Below are 27,319 nucleotides of genomic sequence, written 5' to 3'. Positions count from 1 at the left end.
GATAAAAAGAAAACTTATTCTCATAGCGTGCACATTTTGTTGCATTCATGGTTTTAATGTACTGAATGTATGTCATAAACAAGAAGTCCTATATAATATGTCCTAAACCTCAGGATTTACTTCTCTGTAGTTTATGACCACTAATCTACGGAATTAATAATTTACGTTTTGTTATTGGAGTTCAATGTTAAAAAGAAACGAAGTCACATTCAAAATAGTGGTGTACGATAAGTGTCCTGAAAAAAAAAAAATCTTTCTTGTATGTAAATGCATCTCTAATACAGCATGTGCTTCAAAAGTTAACTGTTCAGATTTGTGTCTTTTGAAGGATGTAACCAAATGTTAGTTCTTCTAAGGTCTCTCAGGTTGGACAGCTGTCCAATAACTGCATTCGTATGAAACGTAATTCATTAGAATGCCTAAAATATTGACATTACCCAAATGTGTAACTTGACCATGTGATTTCGAGAAAGAAAAAAAACACAATACACCCAAATATAGAACAGGTAATGCAACATCTTTATTGAAACTCTTGAAGCAATATCACTTTACAAACAGAGTTTGGGAACATCTTTTTAAAAAAAAGTACCAAAAGAACAATTTTTAGAACCAAAATGAATTAGTGTGAACAAAACAGTGGGAACGAAATCTTGGACCAGCTGTGGCAGGGATTTGAGTTTTATTTAATAAAAAAAAGAAAATAAATTAAGTCTTTGAAGTTCACAGGTATCTGTTAGAAACATGGCATAGCTTTAAAATCTTGACAGCAGCTTTTCAGCTTCCGCTCTGAATTATTGAATCATTTTCTCCATTTTAACATGTCAGAGTCGCCATTGTATGATCAATTTCAAGGAGGAGACAGAGGGGGGAACAAGGGGCAGGACATATACACTTCAGTATTTGAATGTTCACTGTGGTCCAAATATAAGGTCAGTTCACAAGACTTAAGACCGCATGGCTTGAGCGTTTCCTCGAGCGACCCCTCGAGTCCCTTGGCCAGCGCCACGCTTATAGTTCTGTTGGTAACCATCCTGTGGAGAGACAAACATAAGGATTAACAAGACTTGACAAGAAATCTCATACATCTCAACAGTATGGACCCTTTTCACATGTCTTAGGTTCTCAGAAGTGAAAGTCATCATAATTGGGTAAACTTATAATGGTGAAGGGAAACCACAACAAATAAAATTTTGGCATTTGGCCCAATAGCAAAAAATGAAATCCACAATCGGGTTTCTACGACCATCAAAAATATACTGATTTGAGAAAGTGATTCCGTTGGTCAGCATTAACCAGTTCTCTGTAACTACGCAAAGATAAGAAAACAGTATATCGTTATAAAATGATATGTAATATTTTAAAAATATTAATTCACTATATCATTTTAATAACTGCAGAAACGCAAGATAGTCTGCGAAAAGTTAATTATGAGGATGAGTTGAGAAACTTAATCACAATTCTCTTTCTTATCCCTTCCCCTTAGTTTTGCACGTTCACGTGAGTAAGGGCTATCCCAATTCTCGTTTTGATCGAGGGGTAGGGCTAAGGGGAAGTGGCAGATACCCCTTAAAACCAAGCATTTTCACGAGCTCCATCAAAACGAGAATTGGGATAGAACTTACTCACGTGAACGTGCAAAACTAAGGAAAAGGGATAAGACAGAGAATTGGGATTCTCACTGTACAAAAACATCAAATATACATGATCTTACCCGCTGATAGTTGCCGTTGGAATAGTCGCGCGGCGAACTGAACTGGGTTTGTCCATATCCAGTGTTTGCAGCATTTGAGAAGGGTGGGCGATAACCATCATATCCCCCTGAAATTAATAGGAAACCTAATTACTCATCCATGATTATTTTAATGACCTTCCATTGAAACTGCAGTCACAACGATGTTCTGTACCTCTGAAACCATTGGATGGTCCTCTGTAGCCGTTGATCATGCCACGCGAGCTACGCGGCCCGCCACGAGACATCCCTCTGCTGTTGTAGAAGGACTGAGACTGGCGGCTGAAGCCGTTGCCCTGGACACCACCGGGCTGCTGGGACATGGGCTGGTGGCCAGAGGGGTTTGGAAGTGACTGGTCTTGAGAATGGAAGGCACCGACCACTGTTAAGACATCGATAAAACAGATAAATCATACATGTTTATGTAAGTGTTTACATGTATAACATACAATTATAGTATAATAGACATGGATAAAAAGCTTAATCAAATATTGAGTTGTGTACATGAATATTAAAGTAAACAATTAGTAATTATTTTGTTAAAACCACAAAACAGATAAATTAAACCGTTTATGAGGGTACATGTATATTGGTGGGTTATTAAATATAATATTAAATTTTATAAATATTAATAAACAACTGCTATTATTATTATTACCAGAATTAGACAAATAAAACAGCATAAACATGTTTGTGTGTGTACATGTACATTGGTGGGAGACGGAGACAAAAAAACAAACAACTTGCACCGCTTTCAAAAGTTTTAATTGTCAGGCCCGTAAAGAGTTGTCATGTTAAAGAAAGGCAAAAAAAGCATAAAAGTTGTGTTTTAGTTGAAAACAAAATAAAAAATGTTTTTGTTAAAACCCCCCAATATACACGTGCATACATAAACTATAAAACCCTTAGATTGTTTTATCAACAACATCATGAATATGGGGGTGGGGTGGCTATAATAAAAATAATTACTATTATTTAAAGGGGGGAAAAAGAGATGAATCAAATGTTATCAATTGTAATTTTTTTAACTACTATTCTACTATTACATTTAGTGTTGCCACAATGACATTATGCACGCCTCAGGAAATAGCAAAAGTTAATATTACTGGCTCCAGGGCCGCTTGCTTCCATGGGCCACATGTTGAGTAGTGCCGATGTACATGATTATATTGTGGGGATTAAAACATGATCTGAGGGATTCTGAAGATTTTCCTCACCAGACTGGAGCGGCTCTGGTGGCATGTCTGTCTGCTCCACTGGGTGCTGCGTCTGGCCATTAAAACCCTGGTTGTAGCTATTCTGGTATTGGCTGGCCAGCTTCAATGAGTCCGTATCATTAACTGGTGGGACAGGCGCATTAAGGTTGAACACCTGTCAGGAAGAACCAATTGAGGATAAGTGAACATGTACAGGGTGGGAAATTAGCACCCGCCACCCGCCGAGGGCGGGTACTTTTTCAAAGTGGCGGGTCACTTTGCCGTGTATACCAGCCACAGTGGCGGGTGGATTATAATAATGCTGCGTTCGCACCAAAAGCGAATACAGTTCGCAAAAATTTGCATCCATCGAGGGACCAGGACAGGACCACCAGACGCGCATAAACGCGTCTTTACATTGACTTAACATTGAATGTATTAAGTAGTAACCAATAAACACATGCTGCGAGTGATTTCAGTACGGATTGGACAGCCTTTGTCAAAGAATGCGGTTGCTAAGTAACAATAATACACTTTTGTCGAGTAACTCTTTTGATTGGTTTTCAGCGCTGTGTCACTGCGCTGAAGAGACCGTTATACTGTATAACTTATACACATAGCTAAGCTGAGAATAAAAGTAAAATAAAAAAGTGTATATATATATAGCTGAGCTGGTGCAGAAGAAAGGGAAATTATTTTTAACCATGCGCGAGCGCTCTCTACACTGCTGAAGCGCGGATTATCTGAAAACACAGACAAGCTGGAGTTCAGCGATCTTTATTTGGGGTTTTTCTACTTAAATTAAAGTGTTACTCAGTCGGTCTGTGTTCTGTCACGAGCCGCTTGCGCTGTTTGTGCGACTAAATCTGCGATCAAAATGCAGGCTGATATCCAGCAGTGTTTTAATGTTGATCATAGGCTATATGAGCAAGAATGCAATGTTTCCCGAATATCCACACGATTTCAAATGTGACATTGATTTTATACAACAGTAAAAAAAAAAAAGGGTAACATTTAAGTGATGTACTGCATTTAAAACAGTAGTCAGGCTTATTGCTCTATTTTGCAACGAAATCTGTGGCTTTGAACGAATCGTGAGATTCAATGAATGAATGACTCGATGACCGCCACCTACTGGCTATTTTAATATAATATTTTTATTAATATTAAAAACGTTTTTTAACATTGCATATTTATTGAACATTGTTTTATTTAAAGCATTATTTATTTTTAAAAGGTATTATAAAGGTTAAAAATTAAATGAAAAAATGTATTAAAGGGGGCGAATATTGTCCCTTAATGGAAAAGGTGTGACTGCAGTCTAAGTGGAAGAGAGGAACTTATGAAAAGGGATATGTAGAATTGCACAAGTGCTACTGCTAAAGAGTGCAATGTAAATAATTTCTCATCATAAGCTTAATTGAATGGCCTAGAGAGAATAATTATGACATTTTCTGTCTAAAGACTACATATAAAATAGCTACCTAAAGTAACTGCAGTTTACTAAAAGTAATGACTAAAAGTTTGCATTCATAAGCATTTTCGTCTGAAGTTGAAGACTAAGACTGAATCAAAAATGGTTGCCAAAATGAACACTGGCCTACACACACCAAGCGCACTACAACGCTGTCGCGTATGTATTAAATATGACTGATCATTTAAATAAAATGTTTTATTTAATTCAAGTAGCCTACATAGTAGCCTATAATTATTTTCCAGGGTTTAAAATGTATACAGATTTGACATTTTCCCCTCATACTTATGTTGGAATGGGTACGAAGTTGGCATTGAATTTCATTTGAAATGGTATTAAAAAGGTCTTAAAAAGCCTTGAATTTAAGCTGGAGGATCCTGGGGGTACCCTGAAATAAATTAAAAACGTATTGAAGCAATTTCTTCCTTGCAATTTGAATTCCGGAAAAAGTGGCTGGTAAAAAATATAAGTGGCTGGTAAAATTGGGCATCCACCAGCCACTGTGGCTGGTGGACAAAAAAGTTAATTTCCCACCCTGAACATGTAATATTAGATTATTACCCAGTTTCACAGACGAGTGTGAATAAAACTAAATGCAAGTTTTCCCTGTTTTAACTGAAAGTTAAACATCTTTAAATATTTACACATCTTAAAATATGTCACTGCCATTGTTTTGTCTAAGGCATGTTTATAAAAGTGTTGTATGTAAATGTTGTATTTGAACTAAGGCCTGGCTTATTCTAAGCCCTGTCTATGAAACCAGGTCAAAGAGTATCCAACCCACAGAGTTTAAGTCTTACTGATATGACCAGTTTACAATGTTCTTTACATCTAGTCACGTTACCGTTTGCATGGACTGGAACGGGGCTGCGTTGACATTGATGCCGCTGCTGTGTAAGGGTTTGGATCCAGGCTGGATCACCTGGGTCTGGGAGGCAGGAGGCAGCTGCTCTGTCAGGGGCATGGAGGCCTACAGAGGACAAGTCATGTTTTAATGCCAAAAATAACTTAATGCACACTTTGTGTAGTGAACCGTAGGTACATTAAAAAGCTCATATTGTAGCCACATAGTGCCACTTATATTTAAAGAAGCGATTAGAGGTTTGACAACGTGCCTGACTGGGATCCATGGAGTCGGTCTGTGGTCGTGGATCCGCTGTGTGAGAGGACTGATACATTGGGGGAGGTGTGGAAAAGGTCTCTGGTGGAGAAACCATGGAGATCTGCAGAGAAAGTAAACTGTCAAACTTGTCTTTACACAAATATAAAGTCATTGATCTCATCTTGGATTTCCAGAGTTCAGCAAACTCCTTTTCATCCAGAAAAACTTGGCTATACTCACTTGTGTGGGTTCAGGCTGAATGCCAACAGCTGGAGGCTGTGCGAGACGAGGCTCTGGGTGAGCTGTAAGAAACCAGAAGCCCAGTGTGTTAGGGTGATTAGAAACGCTTAACCCACAAAGGCCCTGATATACTCCTGGCAAAGTTTGCATGGGGGAAAAAGAAGTTCTAGAAATACCTTTTCAGATTTTGTTCAAAATGACGACAACAGTTCAATTTGATTTTGCATTAAGTATATCTGGACATTAATGCTAACTGTACAACCATGTGGTGCAAGTATTAATATACCTGGTTGACACACCATCGGAGGCATCTCCATATTTGAGCCTGGCTTCATAGGTTGTGCCAATACAATAGCCGGATCAAGAGAGTGTCCGTCAAAATCAAGCATGGAGTCCTGGGAAACAAAGCTGTTTAGCATGCATACAAACATATAGCAAGAGAACTAACCGGCAAAAGTACCCACCTGCATGAAGTTGTATGGACCCTGCATCTGCGCCATGAGATCCTGAACCACCTGCTGTCTAATCACAGGGTCTGAAGGGGGCGTTGGAGTTACTGTGGTCAGTGGGTGGGGTTCTGGGACGACAGGGCTAGGGGTGGTTTGAACCGGCTGCGGCAGGGAGTTATTCACCTGTGACAGAGCCAAGAAATGAGCCAAATTACACATTAATCCAGTGTAGGGCTGCACGCTGTATCGTTTTAGCATCGATGTGCGCATCCGCGATAGTCACAAACAAGAAAACAGATGCATATCATGATTATATTGAGTCCGTGCATTTGTCTTAGTGACAGCAGCCTAATATACCGCAGATGTTTGTCACCAATGTTATATACACGTTTCTTAAACTTCCCCCAATTTTCTGGAATTACACCAATAAGTTATTTGAATTAGAATTATTATTTTAGTTACTAATCTAGGGAAAATGTTTGTACATAAAAATAAAAAGGTGTAGAGGAGGCTTTAAATATTATTGTGGACATGGACAGTGTGGAGCTTTGGACTCAGGGTTTGAGAGCCAATTATACACAAATCCATACCTAATGAAACAAGGGACAAGTCCATACAAAGTCATTTCTAGAGCAGCTTACCTCGGTTTCCGCACTCCATTCCTCCCTTTGCTCCTTATCGCCAGTACTGTATGTGCTCTCCGAAACAAACTGCCTATTTACAAACTAGAGAGAAAACAAAGGGTCAAGAAAATTATTGGTAATCAGGAGGAAATTGAACTTAAACTTTTTAACTGTACCCCTCAGAGAAAGATGGGTCCATTTAAAGGGTTCACTCACACACATTCATTATGTTCCTGAGGCCAACGTGTGTAAAAAGTTTTTGCAGCTGTAAATGAGCTTTTCACAACCAGTTTGTCTTAACTCTGGTTTATTCTAGCAGACTCCTTGAGAGCATGTAGATGAATTTGCAAAACGGTGTTATTTTATTATCTTTTAGAGATTAGTTTAATTCATATTTAGATTTGAATTTGTTGAATTTCTTCTCATTTGAATTAGTTTGATTCACGTTTATTAAGTTAGACATTTCTTTTTCAGTTTTTCCTATATACAGTTAACTAAATTAAAATGAGAAATGTTGCCTTGCCAACTATCTGAAACAATGTATTTTAGTTAAATGTTTATTTCATTTCAAGTAATGAAAACGTTTTAACGTGAATAGAGGAAGAAGCCAAAACAGACCCTTTCTGTGCTTTTGTATTTGGTGCCGTCTGATAAGCAATATAATAAATACAAAAATCTGAACAGCTGTTTTTGGCTCTTGGACTTCTTTTTTTTTCTTCTAGCAGAGCTTTAGCAGAGCTAAAAAAAAAGAAAGTTGGACAGTGAGTTTAAGTGTTTGGGGTAATAGTGGTATTTATATCAGCACCACCTGCTCTCAGAGAAAATTTGCATTTTAACAAAATTTTTAACTTTTTCGTATCGGTCTGAAAAATGTATTTCTGAATGATTTCTTGTGTTGACGTGAAAAGGTCTTCAGTTTCAATAAATGTGCTTTTTGGACTGGGGAGGAACATTGCAGTTCTCTATTACATTTACATAATACAATAAGCATCTGTGTCAGAAGATCCAGTAAAATGATTCCTCAAAGCTTGCATTTCACAAGGCCTGCATTTAAGCAACTTCTCACCTCTGTCGCCTCGATTGGAATGGGTTCTGCATACTCTTCCGTCATCTCACCCTCTGCTGGGAGAGATAAAGGTCAATCTCTCAGAGATTGCAGCAGTTTCAGAATGAGTCACTCGACTGAGCAACATGAAATGAGATTTACCCGCATCAGGAGGGTGCTCCTCCGCTTCAGACGCTTCCACCACAGCGGTTTGCTCCTCTTCCTCCGCGCAAACTCCGTTCTGATGAGACGGCACTCGGTCAAAGTAGCCGCTCTGCAAAACCCGCTCCAGCGTCTCATTCAGTGCTTTGTCTGAGAGAAGAACAAAAGAAAGAAAAAAGCAGCATTTACTCTATCGTTCAAAGTTTAGGGTCTTCGAAGTCCCATGCTCACCAAGACTCCAAACACTTGATTAAAACTACAGTAAAAACAGTAATAGTGAAATATTACAATTTAAAAGAACTTCTCATTAAAAAAAATAATTCTGATAATGGTACAGCTAAAATTTACAGCATTATTACTCCAGTCTTCAGTGTCACATGATCCTTCAGAAACCATTCTAATATTCTGATCTGCTGCTCAAGAATCTTTTCTTATAATGCAGCTTAATTTCTGTGGAAACAGTAATACAACTTTTAGGATTCTGATGAATAGAAAGCATTAGTCATTTTTGATCAATTTAATGCATCCTTGCTGAATAAAGATATTAATTTTTTATGCCTGAAAAAGGGACTACTGAAAGCAGAGTCACTAAATAGCCTAAATTAATGTAGAGGACCATCATACTGCATAGTCTAGCCGAGCTGGTGCACAGCAAATTAATGTATTTATATGCCATGAGCCACATGATCTGCCACTGAATACCATGGAAGGAAAGTGCTAGAATCTGGACGCTCTCTAAGGCAGGGCTTCTGTAAGTGATAGAATATTTATGATACATTTACACTGGCTAAAATTAAGCATCCCTGTGAATATATAAATATTGTGACGTGCTTTTTAACACGTCACAAGCATTAAGACATTCACCATATTGTGAATGTGAAAGCAAGCTATTTTCTGCGAATGAGCAAGGCTTCAGATTCATCAGCCACTATATGCAAATAACCAGAAGAATACTGTACAGTGCAGTAAATGGCAAAACAATTGTTGCCCCAAACCACAAAAATTTTCAATATGCTTAATTAGGGCTGGGCGATATGGCCCAAAAAAAATATCACGATATTTTTTTTTATATCAGTCGATATCGATAATTATCGATAAATGTCAAATCTTTATTTATTTCAAGTTTAAAGACAGATTTTTACTCCTAAGTGAAAGCTGTAGAAACCAGAGCGTTGCGTTTTTAAACTACTCTTTATTGTCAGAACATATCATGACAAACACTTGCCAAACAGGGGAACATTCACAAATCCGAGGTAGAACCTTCAAACATTTGTCATTTTTCCTTAACAAAATAAATATCTTTATTTCAGTAGTATTAGCTTGAGTTAGGATGCAGATTTACTATATACAATTTATGTTCATTAACAAAAACAGTAACATCTGTTAAAAAAAAGTAACATTATTTTTATTTGGTAAAATTTTATATTCTTTAGTTTTATTAAAATTAACCATTGGTCATCCAGCATCATGCATTTAGATCATGATAACCACAGATAAAATGTAACTTTATGGTTTCTATGGTATTTATGAAAACCAGTAGCCTAAATACATTATTAAAACTGAAATTATATTCCATTAGTCCTTTAATACATTGTCTACATTAATAATATTATACAATTCAATATATATATCCCACGCATATTTCATGGTGCAGTTAATATTACTAGGCTAACGTTACAGTAACGTTAAATCCGTGGTAAATGATGGGAATGTGTAGACGGAAAAGCCTTCAGACTGTAAGTTATCGTTGCGCACAGTGTTTCTCCTGTTCGTCAGCGCGGTCTCATCTGCCTTTAAACTGGTTTAAATCACTGAGACATTTGTGTTCCTCGCTGAATTCAAGCGCTTCTCACTGTATCTCGTGAGGACCGAGAGCGATCAGAGTAAACGCGTCTGCTCGAGGGAGCTCGCGCTCGCGCTGCCATTTGGACTTTGAGCCGAGCGGATAAACGGTCCGTGTGGCGCGCGGTTCAAATGAGATTCGTTCCGCTTTTGGCGCAAAAACATTATCGAACATTTATCGAACTCTTGATATCGTTTTATCGAGAAAAATTATATCGTGATAATTATCGTTATCGTTTTATCGCCCAGCCCTATGCTTAATACCAGTTTGCATGCCACGTCAAGCAGTATAACAGACTGTTTTTGTTCAGGGAAAATAATTAGAAACAAATAGTCTTAGAGTCCTTTTGACATACATGTTGTGCCAGCTACAGGCTTGTCCTTCCCCTCCAAAAGTTCCCATAAGTGCTGTGATGCTCCTTGATACTGATCAGTCAACCTGTGTAAGAAAAACAGTCCGTTATGAATATACTTTATCCAAGAGAATGATTATCAAAAAAGAAACTCCAATGAAAAAAAGCCAGTATTTTGTGAGAATGACGACAATTTTTACTTGCATTTTAAAGTAATTATTCACCCAAAAATCATCATTCCATCATCCCCCTCATGTTTTTTTTCTAAACCCAAAAAGACTTTTGTCCATCTTTAAAACATGTTTTTTAACGAAACCTGACATAATTCTGTCCCTCCATTGAAGTGTTAAAGCTGGTGGTGTGGGGACTTTCAAAGTTCAAGTCAAGTAATCCATATATGAATCAAACTTGCTTGACACACAGAAACAAACCTCATCAGTTCTTGCATGATGTGTGAGAACAAGCCGCATTGATTCTCACAATGTATGTGCGTTGATCTATATACACATTAATAAACACCTAATGAAATCAGTTCACAAAGCAATCACAATCAATAAATGGCTTTATTGGTTCATAAAGCCATTTATAAAAGAAATCCATATGAATCATTTCAAACTTATGGTGAAATCTGGACTTTCAACATAGGGATAGAAATCTTTCATGTTTCATTGACAAACGAAAGTCTTTTGGGTTTGCAATGGCATGAGCAATTGATAATTTTAATTTGAGTGAACTGTCCCTTTAAGCCAGTGCTTCTCAAAACCAGTCCTCGTGACCCAACCCCACAAGAATGTTTTAAGATTTCTGCTTATTAAACTCTACAGAAGCTGAGGAGTACAATAATGCGTTTTAATTAGTGGACATCTAAAATATTCTGGTAGTTTGGTCCGGGTTGCCTAGAGTTGAGAGAAACTACTTTAAAATCTTGCTGGACACATTACAATTACAAAGACGCTGGCAAACTTTAAATCACGCAGTGCCCCATGCATTGTCTAAAATGTGTTTCACGATGCATCTAAAGTTTTCATTTCTCATTTGTGGATTCAGGATTAAATTGACAGTATTTCACCTGATGTTTTGGTCACGCTCGGGTCCCACAAGCTTGTAAAACTCATCCAGGGAAGTAAGGTCACTCTCAGTCAGCAGCGAAGGTCCTCCGGCTCCTTGCAGAAGCTCTTGTCGCACGCTTTCATCCCCGAGTCGATCAAGGAGGAACTGCAGCTCCAGAACCCGTTTCAGCCTTTTCTGTTCCACATCTTCACGCTGGAGCTGCTCACGACGTGCTGCTTTCTTCACAGTCTTCTGGATCTATCCAAAGCAATGGATTGTCAGAGACATTCTCACCGATTCGATTCATATAAACCAGGGGTGTTCAATCCTGCTTCTGCAGGGCCATCATCCTGCAGAGTTTAGCTCCAACCCTAAATGAAACACACCTGATCCAGCCAACCAAGGACTTACTTGAATCTTCCAGGCAGGTGTGTTGAGGCAAGTCGGAGCTAAACTTTGCAGGACAGAGGCCCTCTAGGACTAAGTTTGGATACCCCTGATATAAACATTCCAGTTAAGGATGCACTGATACCAATAGCAGTATTGGGCCTGATATGTACTCGTACTCATTTAAATGCTCCGATATCAACAATGTAGCGTGTATAGTACAGTGCTTGTGTCCAAAGAAACATCGACAACAGAGCACAAAGGATATCAGAGAAGGATGTCTATGAAGTAAATGTATCTAATTAATAGAATATTAAACAAATTCAATATTCATGCTATAGCTGCTGTGCACGAGCTGATAAGCGAAACACAAGGAGTGGATTGAGTGCACAGCGGCACAAGCTTTTCGATCGCATCCCTTTTCAGACATTGCTGGAAAGTTTGTAGTTCGGTCGGATATGGCGACAGCAAAGGAAGTAAAACGAAGAGCATATTACTAACGCTAACTGACGGTAAAGAGAGAGAGAGCACTTCTGTTGCATGCTCTTAATTGCTGATCGTTCACTCTGCACACATGCGCCATTTGAATTCAAATAAATCATATGTATGTAATATGAAATGTTAGATGATTTACATAAATGAGTGGCTCCTTACATTACAGGAAGGCAGTACAGTAATCACATGTCAATATTTCAATAAGTTTTCTGTGTGCAAACTTCCGAAGCACCAGTAAAAAAAAAAGAAAAAGAAAAAAAATCCTTATTGTTGAACCCTTCTGGAGCAGCCCTAAATATTCACTGTGCTATTAAATTAAAGATAAAATATGATTGAGCAATTAATATTAACAGTGAAAGTAACAGTATATCCTACAATACATTTTAACAGGCATACTTGGGCATGAAAATAACTAAAAAAGGAAATTTCTATTTGCTAAGCCAACTAATTTAATTCATATTATTTTGGTTTCTCTGACCAATATTTTTAAAAATGCAATGAAAATACAGGTATTGGCACTTGGGATCAGCAAGTACTAAAAAACAAAGCATCAGTAACTGACTCGTTCTGAAAGTGGTATCGGTGCATCCCTAATTCCAGTGAATAAACTGTGCTACCTCAGAATATGAAGAGAGCAAATTCAATTTTCATGTACTCACTTCTTGACCCAATGCCAAAAAGCTCTTCTGCAGCTCCCGTGCAAACTCGAGGTTATGGATTACCTCCTGGAACTTAGACAGGGCTTCCTAAATTGAAAAAGAACAGATTTTAGAAAATCTGGGGGGAAAAACTGAGGGACAACAAAACATGCTTGCATTGTTTACTTACCAGCTGGTCCTGGTTGAGACGTTCCCCTTTGCTGTTCCTGGCCTGATAATCATCAAGCTTGCTCTGCAAGAAGACAAGTCAAAAGAATATATAATAGCACTTGAAAAATAAACAAGTTCTGTAATAAAATGACAGTGCATTGCTCATGCTGAATTGGTCATCACAAGAAAACAAAACGAGATAAACATTAGGAAAAAAAATTAGGAACCCCAAACTTTTGAACAGTTGTGCACATGCCATTTTTGCAATTGGAATTATGAAATTTTCCATTTGACATGGATCAAGACAGAGGACTTTATTCCACAAAGCTGCAGCATGTGGTCGAGTTACGAGGAGATTATCCCATTTCACCGGGTCCATGGGAGAGGTCAAGTTCACTTTCCACAATGTCGGAATCAGAACGCACAAATCACGACATCACAATTTTTGGAATTTAATGAAAGGTGCCCATAACTACAGGTTAATTAATAAAATTACTAAAAAGCAACGACGGTCACAATTCACTTTAAGGCACGATGACAGTCATGATTTTTGTTCTCCATAAAGGCCCACTGAAGTGCCTTGAAACGTGCAGCATTATTCAATGGGTTGACGTCATTTCCGCTGAAACCGGAGGACAGTGCAGGACATTTCAAGCAGCTCCTCCCCTTTTGTTTACATTAAACTCAGCCAGAGGCGTTGAGTTCAGTAAAGCCGCAGTTCCCTCCTAATCTCGAACTGTTCTCCTCCATATCGCTTTAAATTATAGCATTCTGTGCAGAATTCAAATGGGTTTGGTACGTTTAGTGGTCTGAGCAGACTCGTGCACATGATCCGCTCTGAGCTATCCTGTCTCTAGACCGGAGCAGACTGTGCGGCGCTTTGGCTCTTTGCGTGACACTAACATGAAACCAGACTTCATTCACACCAATGGGAAAAAAAAAAATCTTACCCTTTCCCTTTTATAGTGCGCTATGTGCCATTCACCTTTCAGAAAATTGCCATTCAGAAAATTGAGTGAACAAATGACCGATTTCGGTCCAGCTTCAGCATCTATTTATAATGTAGGGGGCGGGACGCTTTAGAGTATTTGATTGGACAGAAAATCTGATGAGAAGCTGAAGCGCAAAGTGATGTCATCAAAACCATTTATTCATATTGGCAGAAGTTGTGAATGCTTATTTCTTCTAAACGCAAATTTTGTCTGTTTTAGAGCACACTAAAAGACACACACACAAAAAAACTCTTACATTGATTTCATGGGGACTTTAACATCTACTTTTGTGCTCCATTGAACAGGTTTAAAACAACATGAGGGCAAGTTAATCACTTTTTTCCTAAACTAAACATCCCTTTTCTATATAAGCAAGTAAAGTAATATACTGCACTGTCTCAACGTTAAAAGTCTCTCTTGCGAACCTCAGAAACCCGCAGGATCTAAAGGCGCTTACTGCATGTCCTGACACACCTGTCTGTGACCCACTAATCTTCACAAACCTGAGACCATCCAAAACATAAACAACTTCACATGCATCTTTGCGCCGACAGCTTCCCCCTTTTTTTTTGTTGCACGCCGAACATGTTTTAGGACGCCATGTTAGCTTTATCTCCATGTGCGTGCGAAACGCAGTGATCAGAACTACTGACAAAACCTGCAGGAAATAACTTTGCGTTGCATCACGGATTGTATAAACAATGTAAACAAGTAATCACGTACATAACATTAGCCGAGAGGACTGCAATAACGTTTGAGTGGCTAGCATGTGCTAAAACTACGAACACTAGCCGGTTAGCATCTGTGCTCGACGGTACAAAGAACAGTGAAAGGGGCAACATTTAATACACTTACCTTTACGATATTGGTTCACACGAACTGATTTAAACACATGCAAGTAACTTACAGTGTTTTGGTTTCATAAACGTTTAATGGGCCTGGTTAACCGCGTTAGAGAAGGTTTCTCTATGGTTTAAACGGTTCATAATACATTATTGAGATTGAAATTCAACATATGAAAACCGAAACCCATTTATTGTCTTTAAGTTAGTAATAGTTCACATCACTGATGTATCCAAAGGTTCTATGGGTTTTCTAAGCATCCAATAATGTATATATATATATGGGTATATGCTTGGGTTGACATTGACAAGTTACAGACTTGTAAGGGAGACTGGTACCTTTTTCTTCTCCATATTGCGCACTTTCTTTTCGAGAACCACCAGCACCTGCTTCATGGCCTCGGACTGGGTTCCAGTCAGCTGGTTGCTGGCTGTGATTTGGTTCATTGATCCGGGAGCGGATCCCAAGTCTGGACTGGCAGACTTCACAGTCCTGGTGCCATTAGTTGCCGAGGGCATCTAATCATGGATAAAGGACAGGTTTAAAATTATGAACAAACCCATAACAACGCGGAAAATAAAATGCTGAAAACAGGCGTTTTGAATGGCAATGAGATGATCATAATTCAAAGCAGAACATGTGTGATCGACGATGGTTTCATTTTCGATCACATCACATATCGCTCTTTTTATCAGATTGACCAAATTGTGATACCAAGTGTTAGACAGTAACAAAAGCATGTAACGTTAACGTTATATTTAGGTAACGTTAATCATAGATATATTCAATTCATCCTCATAATTCCATTAGATAACGAAAATATACAGACGAGATATTTCAGCTGGTCATGACTGAGCAGTAGGATTAATAAAATCCTATCTAAATACCTCACATATTTGATTTTATATAATAAATCAAGCTCGTTAGATGTAACTTAAACATAGAAGTAGACTGCTAAATTCCAACACATTGTCATAGCAACCCATTGTCCGTATTTCACACAGAAATTCTTCAACAGATCATCAGACTGTATAACGTCGTTCACGTCAGTGATTTAAGTCCAGATATGTTCTCACCTTTATGCGCAATATGTCCACAAGGGAATAAAACAATAGTCTGGAGTCAAATAAGCCGAAGCGTTGATTGTGTTGCTTTTATTTTCTCTTCTAATTTACTATGGGATCCGCCCCGCCGGCCTCACCGACAACTGAGAGCGATTGAAATGCGAGGAAAAGGTTTATAATGAGGAAGGGCCCCTTTTAGAGGCGACCGCGATTTTGCCTGTTGCCAACTTACGTTTATGTGCAGCTTATCATCACGATTACAGCGAGTAATTAATATACAGCAACAACAAAATAAAGATGATGTACGGCACGTATAAGCAAGTGTCGCGAAATTATATACAATTCTAATAATCTATTCAGTTTAAAAGCAGGCACGCGCTGACCTCCTCATAGGGAACGCGTGTGAGAACGAACTGGCTGACTTTATAAAAATGTGTAAAGGAGAATAAAACCGATTGTTAAACATGTGAAATAGTTATATTTTATTGTGGGGCTGTGTTTTATTTTATTTGGCTGATAAATAACAAGTATTTCTAACATCATGCTAAATCATCACCCGTTGTCTTCCTCAACTCTTTACCTATGCTCTTTACTCGGTTACTGGGTTTAGTCTCTTCAAATAACCAAAACAAATTCTACGTTAGAAAAACACTTTTAAAGGGATAGTTCAAAAATGAAAAATTCTGTCTTCATTACTCACACTGAAGTTGGTCCAAACCTGTATGAATTTCTTTCTCTGCAGAACCCAAAAGAAGATATTTTAAAGAATATTTGTAACCAGACCGTTGATGTGACTTCCAAAGAATGGGTTAAAAATACTATGGAGGAAGTCAATGGGGTCCAATAACTGTTTGGTTACCAACATTCTTCAAAATATCTTATTTTGTGTTCAGCAGAAGAAATAAAATCATACAGGTTTGGAACAACTTTAGGGTGAGTAGCAAAATGATGACAGAATTTTCATTTTTTTTGAACGATTTATCTCTTTAAACGACCAAAACAAATTCTGTTAAATAATTAGCACACGTTTATTAATTGTAAATCAAACGATCGGTCAGCAGATGGCACCAGATATATTCAGGTAAGTCACTCGAACTCAAAATTTCTTTTCAGCCACCATCTAAACAACAGGATAAGGCCAAACATGCAAAAATAACATCAAATAAAAAATGAATCAGGCCATTCATATTCTAATTTATTTGTATTGGGTTAGGCATATGTAATTGCATAATAAGGCTATTGATTCATGCAAGCATTTGTATTCCTTACAAGAATGCTAAGTGTTACATTATTTACAAGGAATTCATATTGCAGAACTATATGTTTTTATCTGCCTTTTTCCAGTGCAATTTATGTAATAATTTGTAAGCAAGCTTTGGTTTCTTTCTTTCTGTAAAACTCAGTGTCGTAAACTAAAACAATGTGAATGCATGAGGTTTTGTTTGGCAAATTCAGGAAGCAGTTAACATGGTTGCTCTGCTCTTTGATAGCGCTGTTCTATTGAAAGGGTGTTTTCTTTCAGGAATAATACTGATTAGGAAGATCTCATGGGAGAATGAAGCTCCCTTTCAACGAGTGACTCATTTCCGCTCTCTGTTGTGTTTAGTAACTTTAAAAACATTTAAAGTCCTTTAATACCTCTTTCAATGACACATGGGCATCTCCTTTGATCACCGATCATCCTAAGCTTACAACAAGTATAGAACTAATCACCAACTTGTAGTCACAGCAATGTCCAAAAGAGAGTGTTGCACTCAAGCTTCTCAAAAACAAGCCAACAATAGTTAAAGCTGAGATTGGACAGGAAGCAGTAGCCTGGCTATTGCTGTTCCAGAATACACACTATCAGAGAGTCAACAACACATCCAGATCCAGGCTCTCTCCTGACAGGAAATACGCCGTATGTGATTACTCAGCCTGTGATGGATCATGTTCCCAGAATTCAGCCTGGACCCTAATTAAAACAGAGCATGTCAAACACATACAGTAAGAGTTTTTTATATTATTGAGACAAGGCATGTAACATTGCAAGAATCAGTCAGTCCAATGGCATTTCCTATTAGGGCTGGACTTAAATCAGTCAACTCTTAGAGTAGGACTCTAGGAGGCTGATCTCTAATATTCTCAATTCTGGTTAATTATTATGAAGATTATATTGCTGGTTCCTAAATCATAGCCTTGCAAATGATCATCAATAGTTATTTGTCAATACTAACACTAGCTTATTTCAACACTGTCACAGTCTTGTGTCAACATTTTAATAGATGACTAAGTGAATTCTGGCAACCCTCAGTGTGGTTATTTGTAATAAAAGCAGATATTTCTTTGAAAAAGGAATAATCCATGATGAAATATCTTGTTCAAAACATGTCTTGTGCAACAACCAACTTTTGACTTTAATTCTGGGTTGAATGTTACAGGGACAGATCAAATCACATTTGATTTATGCTATAAAAATGGTTGATATTCATTTGAAAAAGAAAAAAACATTTTTAAAAAATGTATTTATTTTTATTTCGACTGTTTTGTTCTCAGAATGCCAAAAGGCAGTCTTTTAATAAAACTTTAAATAATCAAAACACCACTTATGGGAGGCCATAGGGGGTTAATGTCCCCTAATATTCAGATTGCTAATAATAATCAGTATGACATTTCTATGGTCGAATCCTAATTTACTCCCAAACCTAAATATGTGGTTACAGCCTTGCAAAGTGTAAATAGTCAGTTATCTATACGCTATCATTTCAATACAAAGCTGTTGGAAATTCATGAGTGGAGTTTTCCTTAGTGTACCTTGTAATAAACCCGATATTTAAAAAGGAATAACCCATAAAATATAAACCTGTTTGCATTAATTATGAGTTGAATGCAACAAGGTCAGTGCAAAATGCAAAATTCGTCCCACCACATTATTCACAGTAAATATTTTCTAATGCCCCCCCCCCCCCCCCATGCAATTTGCATACAATTTGTGACATGCAAATGTTTATATTCATGTGAAAAACAAACATTTATATAAATAAAATGAATGTTTAATTGTAATTGTTTTTTTTAATTGCATGCTAAAAGGCAGCATAAAACATTTGAACTCATTTTAAATATATTTCAGTCAGGGTCTCACTTTATTTTTGCATATTCTGCTGTGGCTCTCAGATTTTCATGGTTCTTTGCACGGAGGAAATATTGCATGACATGTATAATTTTTAGATAATAATAACATATCAACCAGATGCCATTAGCCATGTTGAAATGTTCACTTCATCCCTAACCAATTTTGAAGGAAACCTATACCCTGAGTTAAGAAAGCTTTTCCTGCCAAGATGAGTTGACAGTCAGTGGTTTCCGAGGCGCTGTCTCAAAACCCCTTCCCCTATCAGGGGGGCCATCTGGAGTTATCCAACCAATCAGAGTCCAGCAGGGTGATCAAGTGGAACGAGTCATGGCTCACACCACCCCTGCCATGCTTCATCTGTGCTCATTTCCTCTACATCCTCTGGGTTTGCTGTCCAATCCACAGGAAACTGTGGACGCCTTACACACAATGTTGAACAGTTATATATATAAAAAAAACTGAAAACTGTAATTTTAGTAAATGTTTCAAATATGGAAACATCTGAATTCTTGGGTAATCTGTTTTCCTAACAATTGTATAGTAACTATACTATAATTATATAAGTGAGAAAAAAATTTATATTGTGTGTGTGTGTGTACAATCTTAAAATAAGGTTATTTATTTGCATAAGCATAACTATACTTTAATTATATAAGTGAGAAAAAAATGTATAGTGTGTGTGTACACAATCTTATAATAAGGTTATTTATTTGCGGATCCATGCAGCGCAGAACATATGTTTCTTCATAGTGGAAAAATGTTTTTTAGACTTTTAAAACTTGAAACTGTGAGAAAAAAAAAAACTTTTTGGAACCTATAGTATATATGTAAAAAAAAAAAAAAAAAAAAAAAAAAAAAAAAAACATTGACCTTAAATGTGTAATGAACAAAAACTCATGAAAAAAAAAGAAAAGATTTTGGACACTGAAATAAGTATAGTCTCCCACAATATTGTTACATGATAAGATGAAATGAAGTAAGTCAGAAGAGTAAGATCATAGCTGAAGGGCGATCACTGACCTCTCTACAGGGCGAAACACATCTTTTGGCTGAGCTGCTGCCACTAATCACTGATGCTGTCTGGGACCCATTCAGTGTCCCAACAGTGTGTGCGGGGTGTTTATCTCGTGGCCCAGTCCTGCCGCTGACACTGAGATAAGAGGAGTTTACCCCAACGACATCCAGCAGAGATGAGCCTGAGCCTGAGATACAGCAGAAGTAAACGCTTCATTCGCTGTGCCTGTTAGCTTCATGGCAATTACAGAATGTGTTTTCATACGATTATGACTTTATCAAGGTTAACATTGTGTAGGGTAAGTGTATTAATGAAAGTCAATTGTTGTATTGGCGCGTATATCTTGCCTGCAAAAAATATTTTAATGATTTGCTAAATTATTGGTAGCACTTTATTTTACAGTCCTGTTTCCCATGTACATGTAGGCCTACTTATTATAGTTATTACAATAACCCTGAACCAGTGGCGATTTCTTTAAGACTGCAAGGGAAGCTCGGCTTCCCCTATAATGTCAACAATTAATGGTCAAATATGTACTATTTTGTTAACATTTTATTGACTAAAAATGCTTTAGAACGCGTTCATCTCGAAGACGAGTTCGTTCAGAATCAGCAGCTGGTCAGCTGACTCGATTTCCTTCTCATTCATTGCCGTAGCGTCACAGTGCATTTTTCTGTTGAAGCCGAGCGTCCATTGACTTCAATGGGGCTGCTTTGAACAGTTTTTTTCAGTGCTGCGAAACTAGACGGTCATTGGATAAATGCTGCGATTATGTCCCGCCCACGGACGCTCAGCGTCTCTGGGGGGAATGGAGGAGTGGGCGGGCCCGGACTCCGAGCGTCTGCGTGGTGATTGGAGGGTCTGTCATCTCCTTTTGATTGACAGAATTTCTGTCCATAGCTGAAGCTATTCGAGCTCAATGAAAAGTAAACTGAAAAACGCTTTTCTCACGCAGGGAAAAATCGCGAAGCAAAGAGGACACTGACACTGACAGACAACAAAGAGAAGGTTACTTTTGATAAGCAAATTCTCAGCTCTCCGATTCTGTAAATTGTATTACGAAATTCAAACAATAAATATCGCTTTAGCACTTATAAATGTGACGTGACAGATCATCTCTCACTCTTTACAACTAGTAAATAATAAATAAACACGAATCAGCATGTTGAAAGATCCAGTACAACTTACCAAAATGTATATCCCTCATACTTAATATCGAGCAATCAGTGTTTTTCAACGCGGAAAGAAAAATGGCACAACGTTTAGGTTTAACCAGGGTTTAACGTACGTTACCTCAGGATCAAGAAAGCCATTTAATAACCATTGCACGTTAGTTGGCTAGAAAAATTAGCTACAGAGAGGAGTATTTTGCTAAATATGTGCACTGTATGACATCTTTATATTATATTTTTATTATATTTAATTTGAGATGTTATTTAACCTTTAATAATAATACCAGCTGACAGGGCTCTCTGTATGTTTACAGCATGTATGAGATTTTTTTTTCTTGAAAAAAAAAATGAATGTAAGTTAGGCTAACGTTACCTAATATTTATCCAAATGAATCGATATTGAATCAAGATCCGTATCAAATCAAAAGAATAAAATTGAATTGAAATGCAATAATAAAATCAGTAGCCTACAGTCATTGTACCATGTAAACATTGTAACATGTTTTTCTAAACTTAATAAAATTCTGTTTAATTACCTAATGTTTTGACAACCACGATACACATATTTTGATGGAAGTTTTGGACCATTTTTATGATGTAGGCCGAAAATGAGCTTCCCCTCTTTGAAAGACCAGCAGTCGCCACTGCCCTGAACATACTGCGTGCTAAACCTAACTTTAACCCATGTAGGCCCACATTATATTGCCCAGTAGCTACTTTCTCAGATAACACTACATATAGCCTATGTGCATGTACTGTAAAATAAAGTGCAAACAAATTATTTAAATGCAAGTCAGATGTCAACTATGTTGGTTGAAAAGATCAGAACTTAATAAATAAAAAAAACATGGTTTTTTTTACATGTTTGCTGTTTAATTGTTTGATGATTGTTTAAATATGTTTACAGTTGTAATTGATTTTTTTTATTGTATTTTGCTGAAAAGCATATTCATTATGAAATTGTATATAAAGAGAGCCCGGGGCTAGTTGTCACAAGGTTGTCAATTATAATTGACAACCTTGTGACAACTAGCCCCGGGCTCTCTTTATTATAGCTAATATGTTGCAGCTGTGTCCTTGGCATTATCGCTCTGATGTTACTTATATAGCGATGTGTTTCCAGCTGAGGTGTCCCCAAATCTCTGTATTGTTTAGATCCCAGGTAGTGACGAGGACTGTGTTTGAGCTCGTGACCCCTCCAGTCACGAGTCGTCGGGTTTATAATTGACTGCAGCGCATGCAGGAGCGCTATTTCCTCTCATTGTCGAGCCGTCGTGAGCAGGAAGTCGGAAAAGAAAGCAGAAACTGAGGGGGCAGGGCCATTTAAAAATACCTGCTCTACTACAATAACGGGACCATTATGGGACAGTGCTGAGGACGCGCAGCGCAGAGGAGACACGCTTGACGGAAACGCGATATTCATCACGCAGTTGCACTGGAGGAATTAAACGACGCGTTTGCGGGACATCTGCTTATTATTCTAAAACAACATGCAGCGCGAGGATTGAATGCTTGGAGACAGGAATCTGATGTACAGCAGAAGGGTGCACTATAGCTGTTGATCTTTAGTGCACTCCGAAGGCAGCGAGCAGGTGCATCTCTGAAGCGGTCATCCAGCAGGACCGCAGACTGCGAGTGTGGGACATTCTTGAGTGGAGAGCGCGCGTGTATTAAATTAACTGAACTATATTTAATATGGCATCTACAATTGAACGGAAAACAATGGATGCGAATGAGTAAGTAATAAATTAATCTTATAGGTTTCCAGATTTTTCCATATAACCTATAATTAATTAGTTTGATTGTATGATATATAAACAACAATTAGACAACTAAAATAAGCGCACTGCATTAGGGTAACATGCGGGAGGATGCCCCCCATAAGAACAATATTTCATATAAGTTTAGCTTGTGCAGGATGATGATGCATCAGTCAATGTGTTATTATAGAAAAAGAAGTAGACACATTTGCTATAGAACAATATGTAAAATTCAATGGGTTAGGCTAGATAAGACCCCTGGCTAAACTTTTACAGAATGTATGAATTTCTTCTGATATAATTACACCACACACACACACACACACACACACACAGGCCTGTATGTATGTGTATCAAATGAATAAACTATAACTAAGAATTTAATTTTGGCAATTTAGGTAATAAACTGTCAAAGCATAATCTCAGTAGGCTATAAGCCTTATCTTCATCTGAAAGGTAAAATTATTCTGTGACTTTGGCATGTGAATATTCACATTTAATTACCCATAATTGAACCTATGTCATAATAGCAACACTATAAATGCAAATTGAATGATTTCCCTCAACTAACCTATTTTAATGAAAGCATATGTCTGAAATGTTGTCTTCATGGAAATACTTAATAATAACCTGATTAATTATTACATTTAAAAATAATGACTAACACGCCACTTGGGGCCTTCAGTGACATATCTGTGGATCGTCTTACCCCAAGGGTCAAATTTGATATTTTTTACTTAAAAAAAAAAAAACTTTTACTCCACAAATCTAACCTCCAAAATGATTCAAACTATTAAATCTCACAAATATTCAGATAAAATGACAATTAAAATGGTGTAGCTAGTCATTCATCAAAAGTGCTGAGATGAGATCTTGTCGTCTATGGTCAAGAGAAAACAAATTAAGGAGGGTGGCTCATCTTACCCTATTTATTTTGTGCGGCCTGTAAATAACGGACACAGCACAATTTTGTGTGTGGCCTAGTAAACCCTACATTATGGGGACAAAATGTCCCAAAAAAGATGGTAATATTTAAAAATCCTTGTGGGGATATTTTTTGGTCCACATTAGGAAAACGGCTTATAAATCGTGTGTGTGATCTAAATAATAGGCCTACATTTATATCCTTTAAATATCAAAGCCTACCAAATATGGCACTCAGTCATATCTGTATCATGAAGTGTTTTACTTGCTTGCTTTAATAAAGCTTTGACAGACATCATCCTCAAACGCCTCTGGTCATGTAACTAAAACATTTCACATTCAATCAAGACAGTCTGCACTTTTGCTTATGCATAATATTTCTGTATAAAATGCATCAGGAATTCATGTTAAACATTTGGTCACAAATGTTACAAGTGGTAATATGGGCTAATTTAAGTGTGCAGTGACCCAAAGCACCACATTTGCCTGCTGCACTAAACACGTTTCTCCCTTGGGATCACGTGTCAGTGGTTACAGCTTACGCAAACGGTTATTTATACAACAAATATAGGTACATCTAAAATAAATAAAAAAGTAGAGCATATGCTTGCTATTTTTATCTGTATGGAACACGCATATATTACTAACCGGTTTTAGTGTTTTCAAAAAAAAGTAGTCTACACACTAGTGCCATCTGGTGTTCATAATGGTGCGTCGCATGTTTGATCCACAGGGAACCCGTGGATGAGGTGCTTCAGATGCCGCCGTCTCTGTTGACCTGTGGCGGCTGTCAGCAAAGCATCGGGGACCGGTTCTTCCTCAAGGCCATCGAGCAGTACTGGCACGAAGACTGCCTGAGCTGTGACCTCTGCGGCTGCCGCTTGGGGGAGGTGGGACGCAGGCTTTACTTCAAACTTGGCAGGAAGCTGTGTAGGAGAGACTACCTCAGGTAAGACGTGCAATGAGCATTCGATGTTTTCTTTCCTATTGTGACATGTATCAGAAAATGTCTAATACGGGCTCTGCATGTATCAAACTAGAAACCACGTAGGATGGGAATTGATTGGATGGTTCTGGTCTGCTATTGGTTGATTTCATGTGTGTGTGACCGGTTGCCCCGCCCTCACGCCAGTAAATGCGTCATCAGAGATGTTGTTGTAAGAAGGAGGGAAAGTTATGAGGGCACATTTATTTTCAAATAATAGTGCACTTTATAACAAATACTACAGTATTCCATAAAAAAACATTGTCCTGTTAGATTTTATGGTGATTGAAATGCATCATATTTTACATGTAATATTTAAATAAATAAACATGAATTGCATGCATATGTCTGTATTCCCTGGTGATAAAATTAATGTTCTTGTGAAGTATAAGTAGCCTATACTTAAAGCAATAGTTCACCCAAAAAATAAAATTTGTCATTTACTCGCCCTCAAGATGTTACAAACCCGTATGAGTTTCTTTCTTCTGCTGAACACAAAATAAGATATTTAGAAGAATATGGGTCACCAAACAGTTGATGGACCCCATTGACTTCCATAGGGAAACATAATACTATGGAAGAGTTTTATGATCTCTTCATGAATTCGTGAAGCGTCAAAGTAGTTGTGTAGCTGTCAACAGAGGGGCAGAAAGCTCAAATTTCATCAAAAATCTTCATTTGTGTTCCGAAGATGAACGAACATGGTTTGGAACGACATGGGTGAGTAATTAATTAATGACAGAATCTTTTAATTTTGAGTGAACTATCCCTTTAATGTCAAGTTTTGGCTTGCAACAAGAGTTAGGGGCCGCTACACCATTCACCTCTAATTTCCCAACTTATGGTATAGGGTTAGGTTTATGGGTAGGGATAGGACTGTGCTTTTGGACAGGAATGTTTCAGGATGAACAATAGATGTTGACCCAGAAACATGTCTTGGTGAAACAAAATCACGGTGATGGCGGAACTTTCATGAATGTTGAAAAATGTGTGCAAAACAATCCCTCGCCCTGTTATACACAAACCGTATTACTTTAATTGAACGAGTAGTTTGACCACTACTTTTCAAGTGTGTGATAAGTGTGTTTTGTTCTCTGCAGACTGTTTGGTCAGGACGGGCTCTGTGCTTCCTGTGAAAAGAGGATCCGGGCCTTTGAAATGACCATGCGTGTCCGTGACAAAGTCTATCACCTGGAATGCTTCAAATGCGCGGCCTGTCAGAAACACTTCTGCGTGGGAGATCGCTACTTGCTCATCAATTCGGACATTGTGTGTGAGCAGGACATTTTTGAGTGGACCAAACTTAACGGCAGCATGGTATAGTGTTCTGCTCGAATCATGTATAGCCTAGCATCCTGTTAACATTTGCTACAAACCCTTTACTTAAAAACTAGGAAGAAAAGGTGACTTCTCTTTCTGGCTCCAGAAGCCACCCGCCATGTATATCTCTGTTTTTTATTTAAACTTGAGATAAATAACCACCAGCAACATGTATGTATTTTTAAAAACGGCATAAATACAGTTTCTAATGTTAATTGCAATAAAAGCTGATTCCCTTTGCTACTTTCACAGAAAGTTAAGATGGGGAATTATAGTGTTATTTGTTATACAACTGACATCAAATGTGAAGACATGTTTCTTAGAGCCTGAATAAACAAAATTACTCATAATCCGGATTTTTCTTTTCTTTTTTTCCTCAACCAAATGGATGTGAAGCAGAATGGAAATACTGACTCTGTATACACAGGAGAGAGACTCGCGTACCTATAATGACACATTAAAAGACAGCAATAAGTAATGCATTATATTTGAAAATGCACAAGCAACAAATTATTAATATTTTAATGAATTGTTGCATGTACACTAGTGTTTGGTGTTTGTACTTTTATGATTTTGAAAGAATTAACTCACCAAGTCTGCATTTATTTCATCAAATACAGTAAAAAAAAACAAAGCAATATTGTACGATATTACAATTTCATATAATGGTTCTCTATTTGAATATATTTTAAAATATAATGTATTCCTGTGATGTAAAGCTGAATTTTCAGCATTACTCCAGTGTCACATGATCCTTTATCCATAATCATCCAAATATGCTGATTTGGTGCTAGAGAAACATTATTTTTATCAATGTTGAAAATGGTTAATATTTTTGTAGAAACCAGTATACCTGCTTCAGGATGATAGGGTCAAAAGAAAAGTATTTATTTGAAATAGAATTTTTATGTAAAATATTTTACTCACATTTTATCAATTTAATGCATATAAATAAAAAAATATAATTTTTCTTCAAAATAAATCTTGCAGACATGAAACTTTTGAACCAGTTATATTTGACATTAAAGTTTTTAAAAAAATTTTTTTTTTTACTAACTTTCTTTAATTTAAATTATGCATTTAAGAAATGCATTTATCCCTGCTTGATTCTATGAAGTGGAAAATCGATGGGGAAAAAATTAGTCTGGGTAATCTCCAAAGCACATTTTCATGGTC

At 37.4% G+C, this 27,319-nt stretch overlaps 2 protein-coding genes across 3 annotated transcripts; one reads left to right on the top strand and one right to left on the bottom strand.

The window, feature by feature from the left end:
- Positions 1 to 496: 496 nt before the first annotated feature.
- caprin1b (cell cycle associated protein 1b) lies at positions 497 to 16,253 on the bottom strand. 2 transcript variants are annotated; one of them, XM_079621582.1, is made up of 18 exons: positions 15,868 to 16,253; positions 15,130 to 15,309; positions 12,976 to 13,038; positions 12,807 to 12,893; positions 11,285 to 11,523; positions 10,219 to 10,301; positions 8,021 to 8,170; positions 7,880 to 7,935; positions 6,832 to 6,915; positions 6,206 to 6,373; positions 6,028 to 6,136; positions 5,742 to 5,803; positions 5,515 to 5,622; positions 5,244 to 5,369; positions 2,947 to 3,100; positions 1,905 to 2,111; positions 1,712 to 1,818; positions 497 to 1,031 (listed from the first exon to the last, which is right to left on the bottom strand). In XM_079621582.1, exons 2-18 carry the CDS (start codon positions 15,307 to 15,309, stop codon positions 945 to 947), a joined length of 2,070 nt encoding a protein of 689 aa, XP_079477708.1. In that variant the 5' UTR covers positions 15,868 to 16,253; the 3' UTR covers positions 497 to 944. The 2 variants fall into 2 exon arrangements, with proteins under 2 accessions (XP_079477708.1, XP_079477709.1); XM_079621583.1 differs by having other exon boundaries at positions 7,880 to 7,932; positions 15,868 to 16,066.
- Positions 16,254 to 20,106: 3,853 nt separating this feature from the next.
- On the top strand, positions 20,107 to 26,493 carry lmo2 (LIM domain only 2 (rhombotin-like 1)). The gene is made up of 4 exons (XM_079621178.1): positions 20,107 to 20,280; positions 22,310 to 22,890; positions 24,572 to 24,787; positions 25,924 to 26,493. The coding sequence occupies exons 2-4, from the start codon at positions 22,850 to 22,852 to the stop codon at positions 26,144 to 26,146; spliced, it is 480 nt and encodes a 159-aa protein (XP_079477304.1). The 5' UTR covers positions 20,107 to 20,280; positions 22,310 to 22,849; the 3' UTR covers positions 26,147 to 26,493.
- The last annotated feature ends 826 nt before the right edge of the window (positions 26,494 to 27,319 follow it).

This window comes from Phoxinus phoxinus (genome assembly GCF_949152265.1).
Source record: "Phoxinus phoxinus genome assembly, chromosome: 8".
Taxonomy (NCBI): domain Eukaryota; kingdom Metazoa; phylum Chordata; class Actinopteri; order Cypriniformes; family Leuciscidae; genus Phoxinus; species Phoxinus phoxinus.
Note: the sequence above shows the minus strand (reverse complement) of the source record. Positions and strands in the feature narration are given on the sequence as shown.

What these genes read in the sequence shown, in the direction of transcription:
- lmo2 (XM_079621178.1), top strand. Translation starts at nt 22,850, where the DNA reads ATGGCATCTACAATTGAACGGAAAACAATGGATGCGAATGA. An exon ending in AAAACAATGGATGCGAATGA is followed by an intron (nt 22,891 to 24,571) that starts GTAAGTAATAAA and finishes TTTGATCCACAG; the next exon opens with GGAACCCGTGGATGAGGTGC. An exon ending in TGTAGGAGAGACTACCTCAG is followed by an intron (nt 24,788 to 25,923) that starts GTAAGACGTGCA and finishes TGTTCTCTGCAG; the next exon opens with ACTGTTTGGTCAGGACGGGC.
- caprin1b (XM_079621582.1), bottom strand. Translation starts at nt 15,309, where the DNA reads ATGCCCTCGGCAACTAATGGCACCAGGACTGTGAAGTCTGCCAGTCCA. An exon ending in CGTTCCAGTCCATGCAAACG is followed by an intron (nt 3,101 to 5,243) that starts GTAACGTGACTA and finishes TCTTCCTGACAG; the next exon opens with GTGTTCAACCTTAATGCGCC. An exon ending in ACCATCCAATGGTTTCAGAG is followed by an intron (nt 1,819 to 1,904) that starts GTACAGAACATC and finishes TATTAATTTCAG; the next exon opens with GGGGATATGATGGTTATCGC.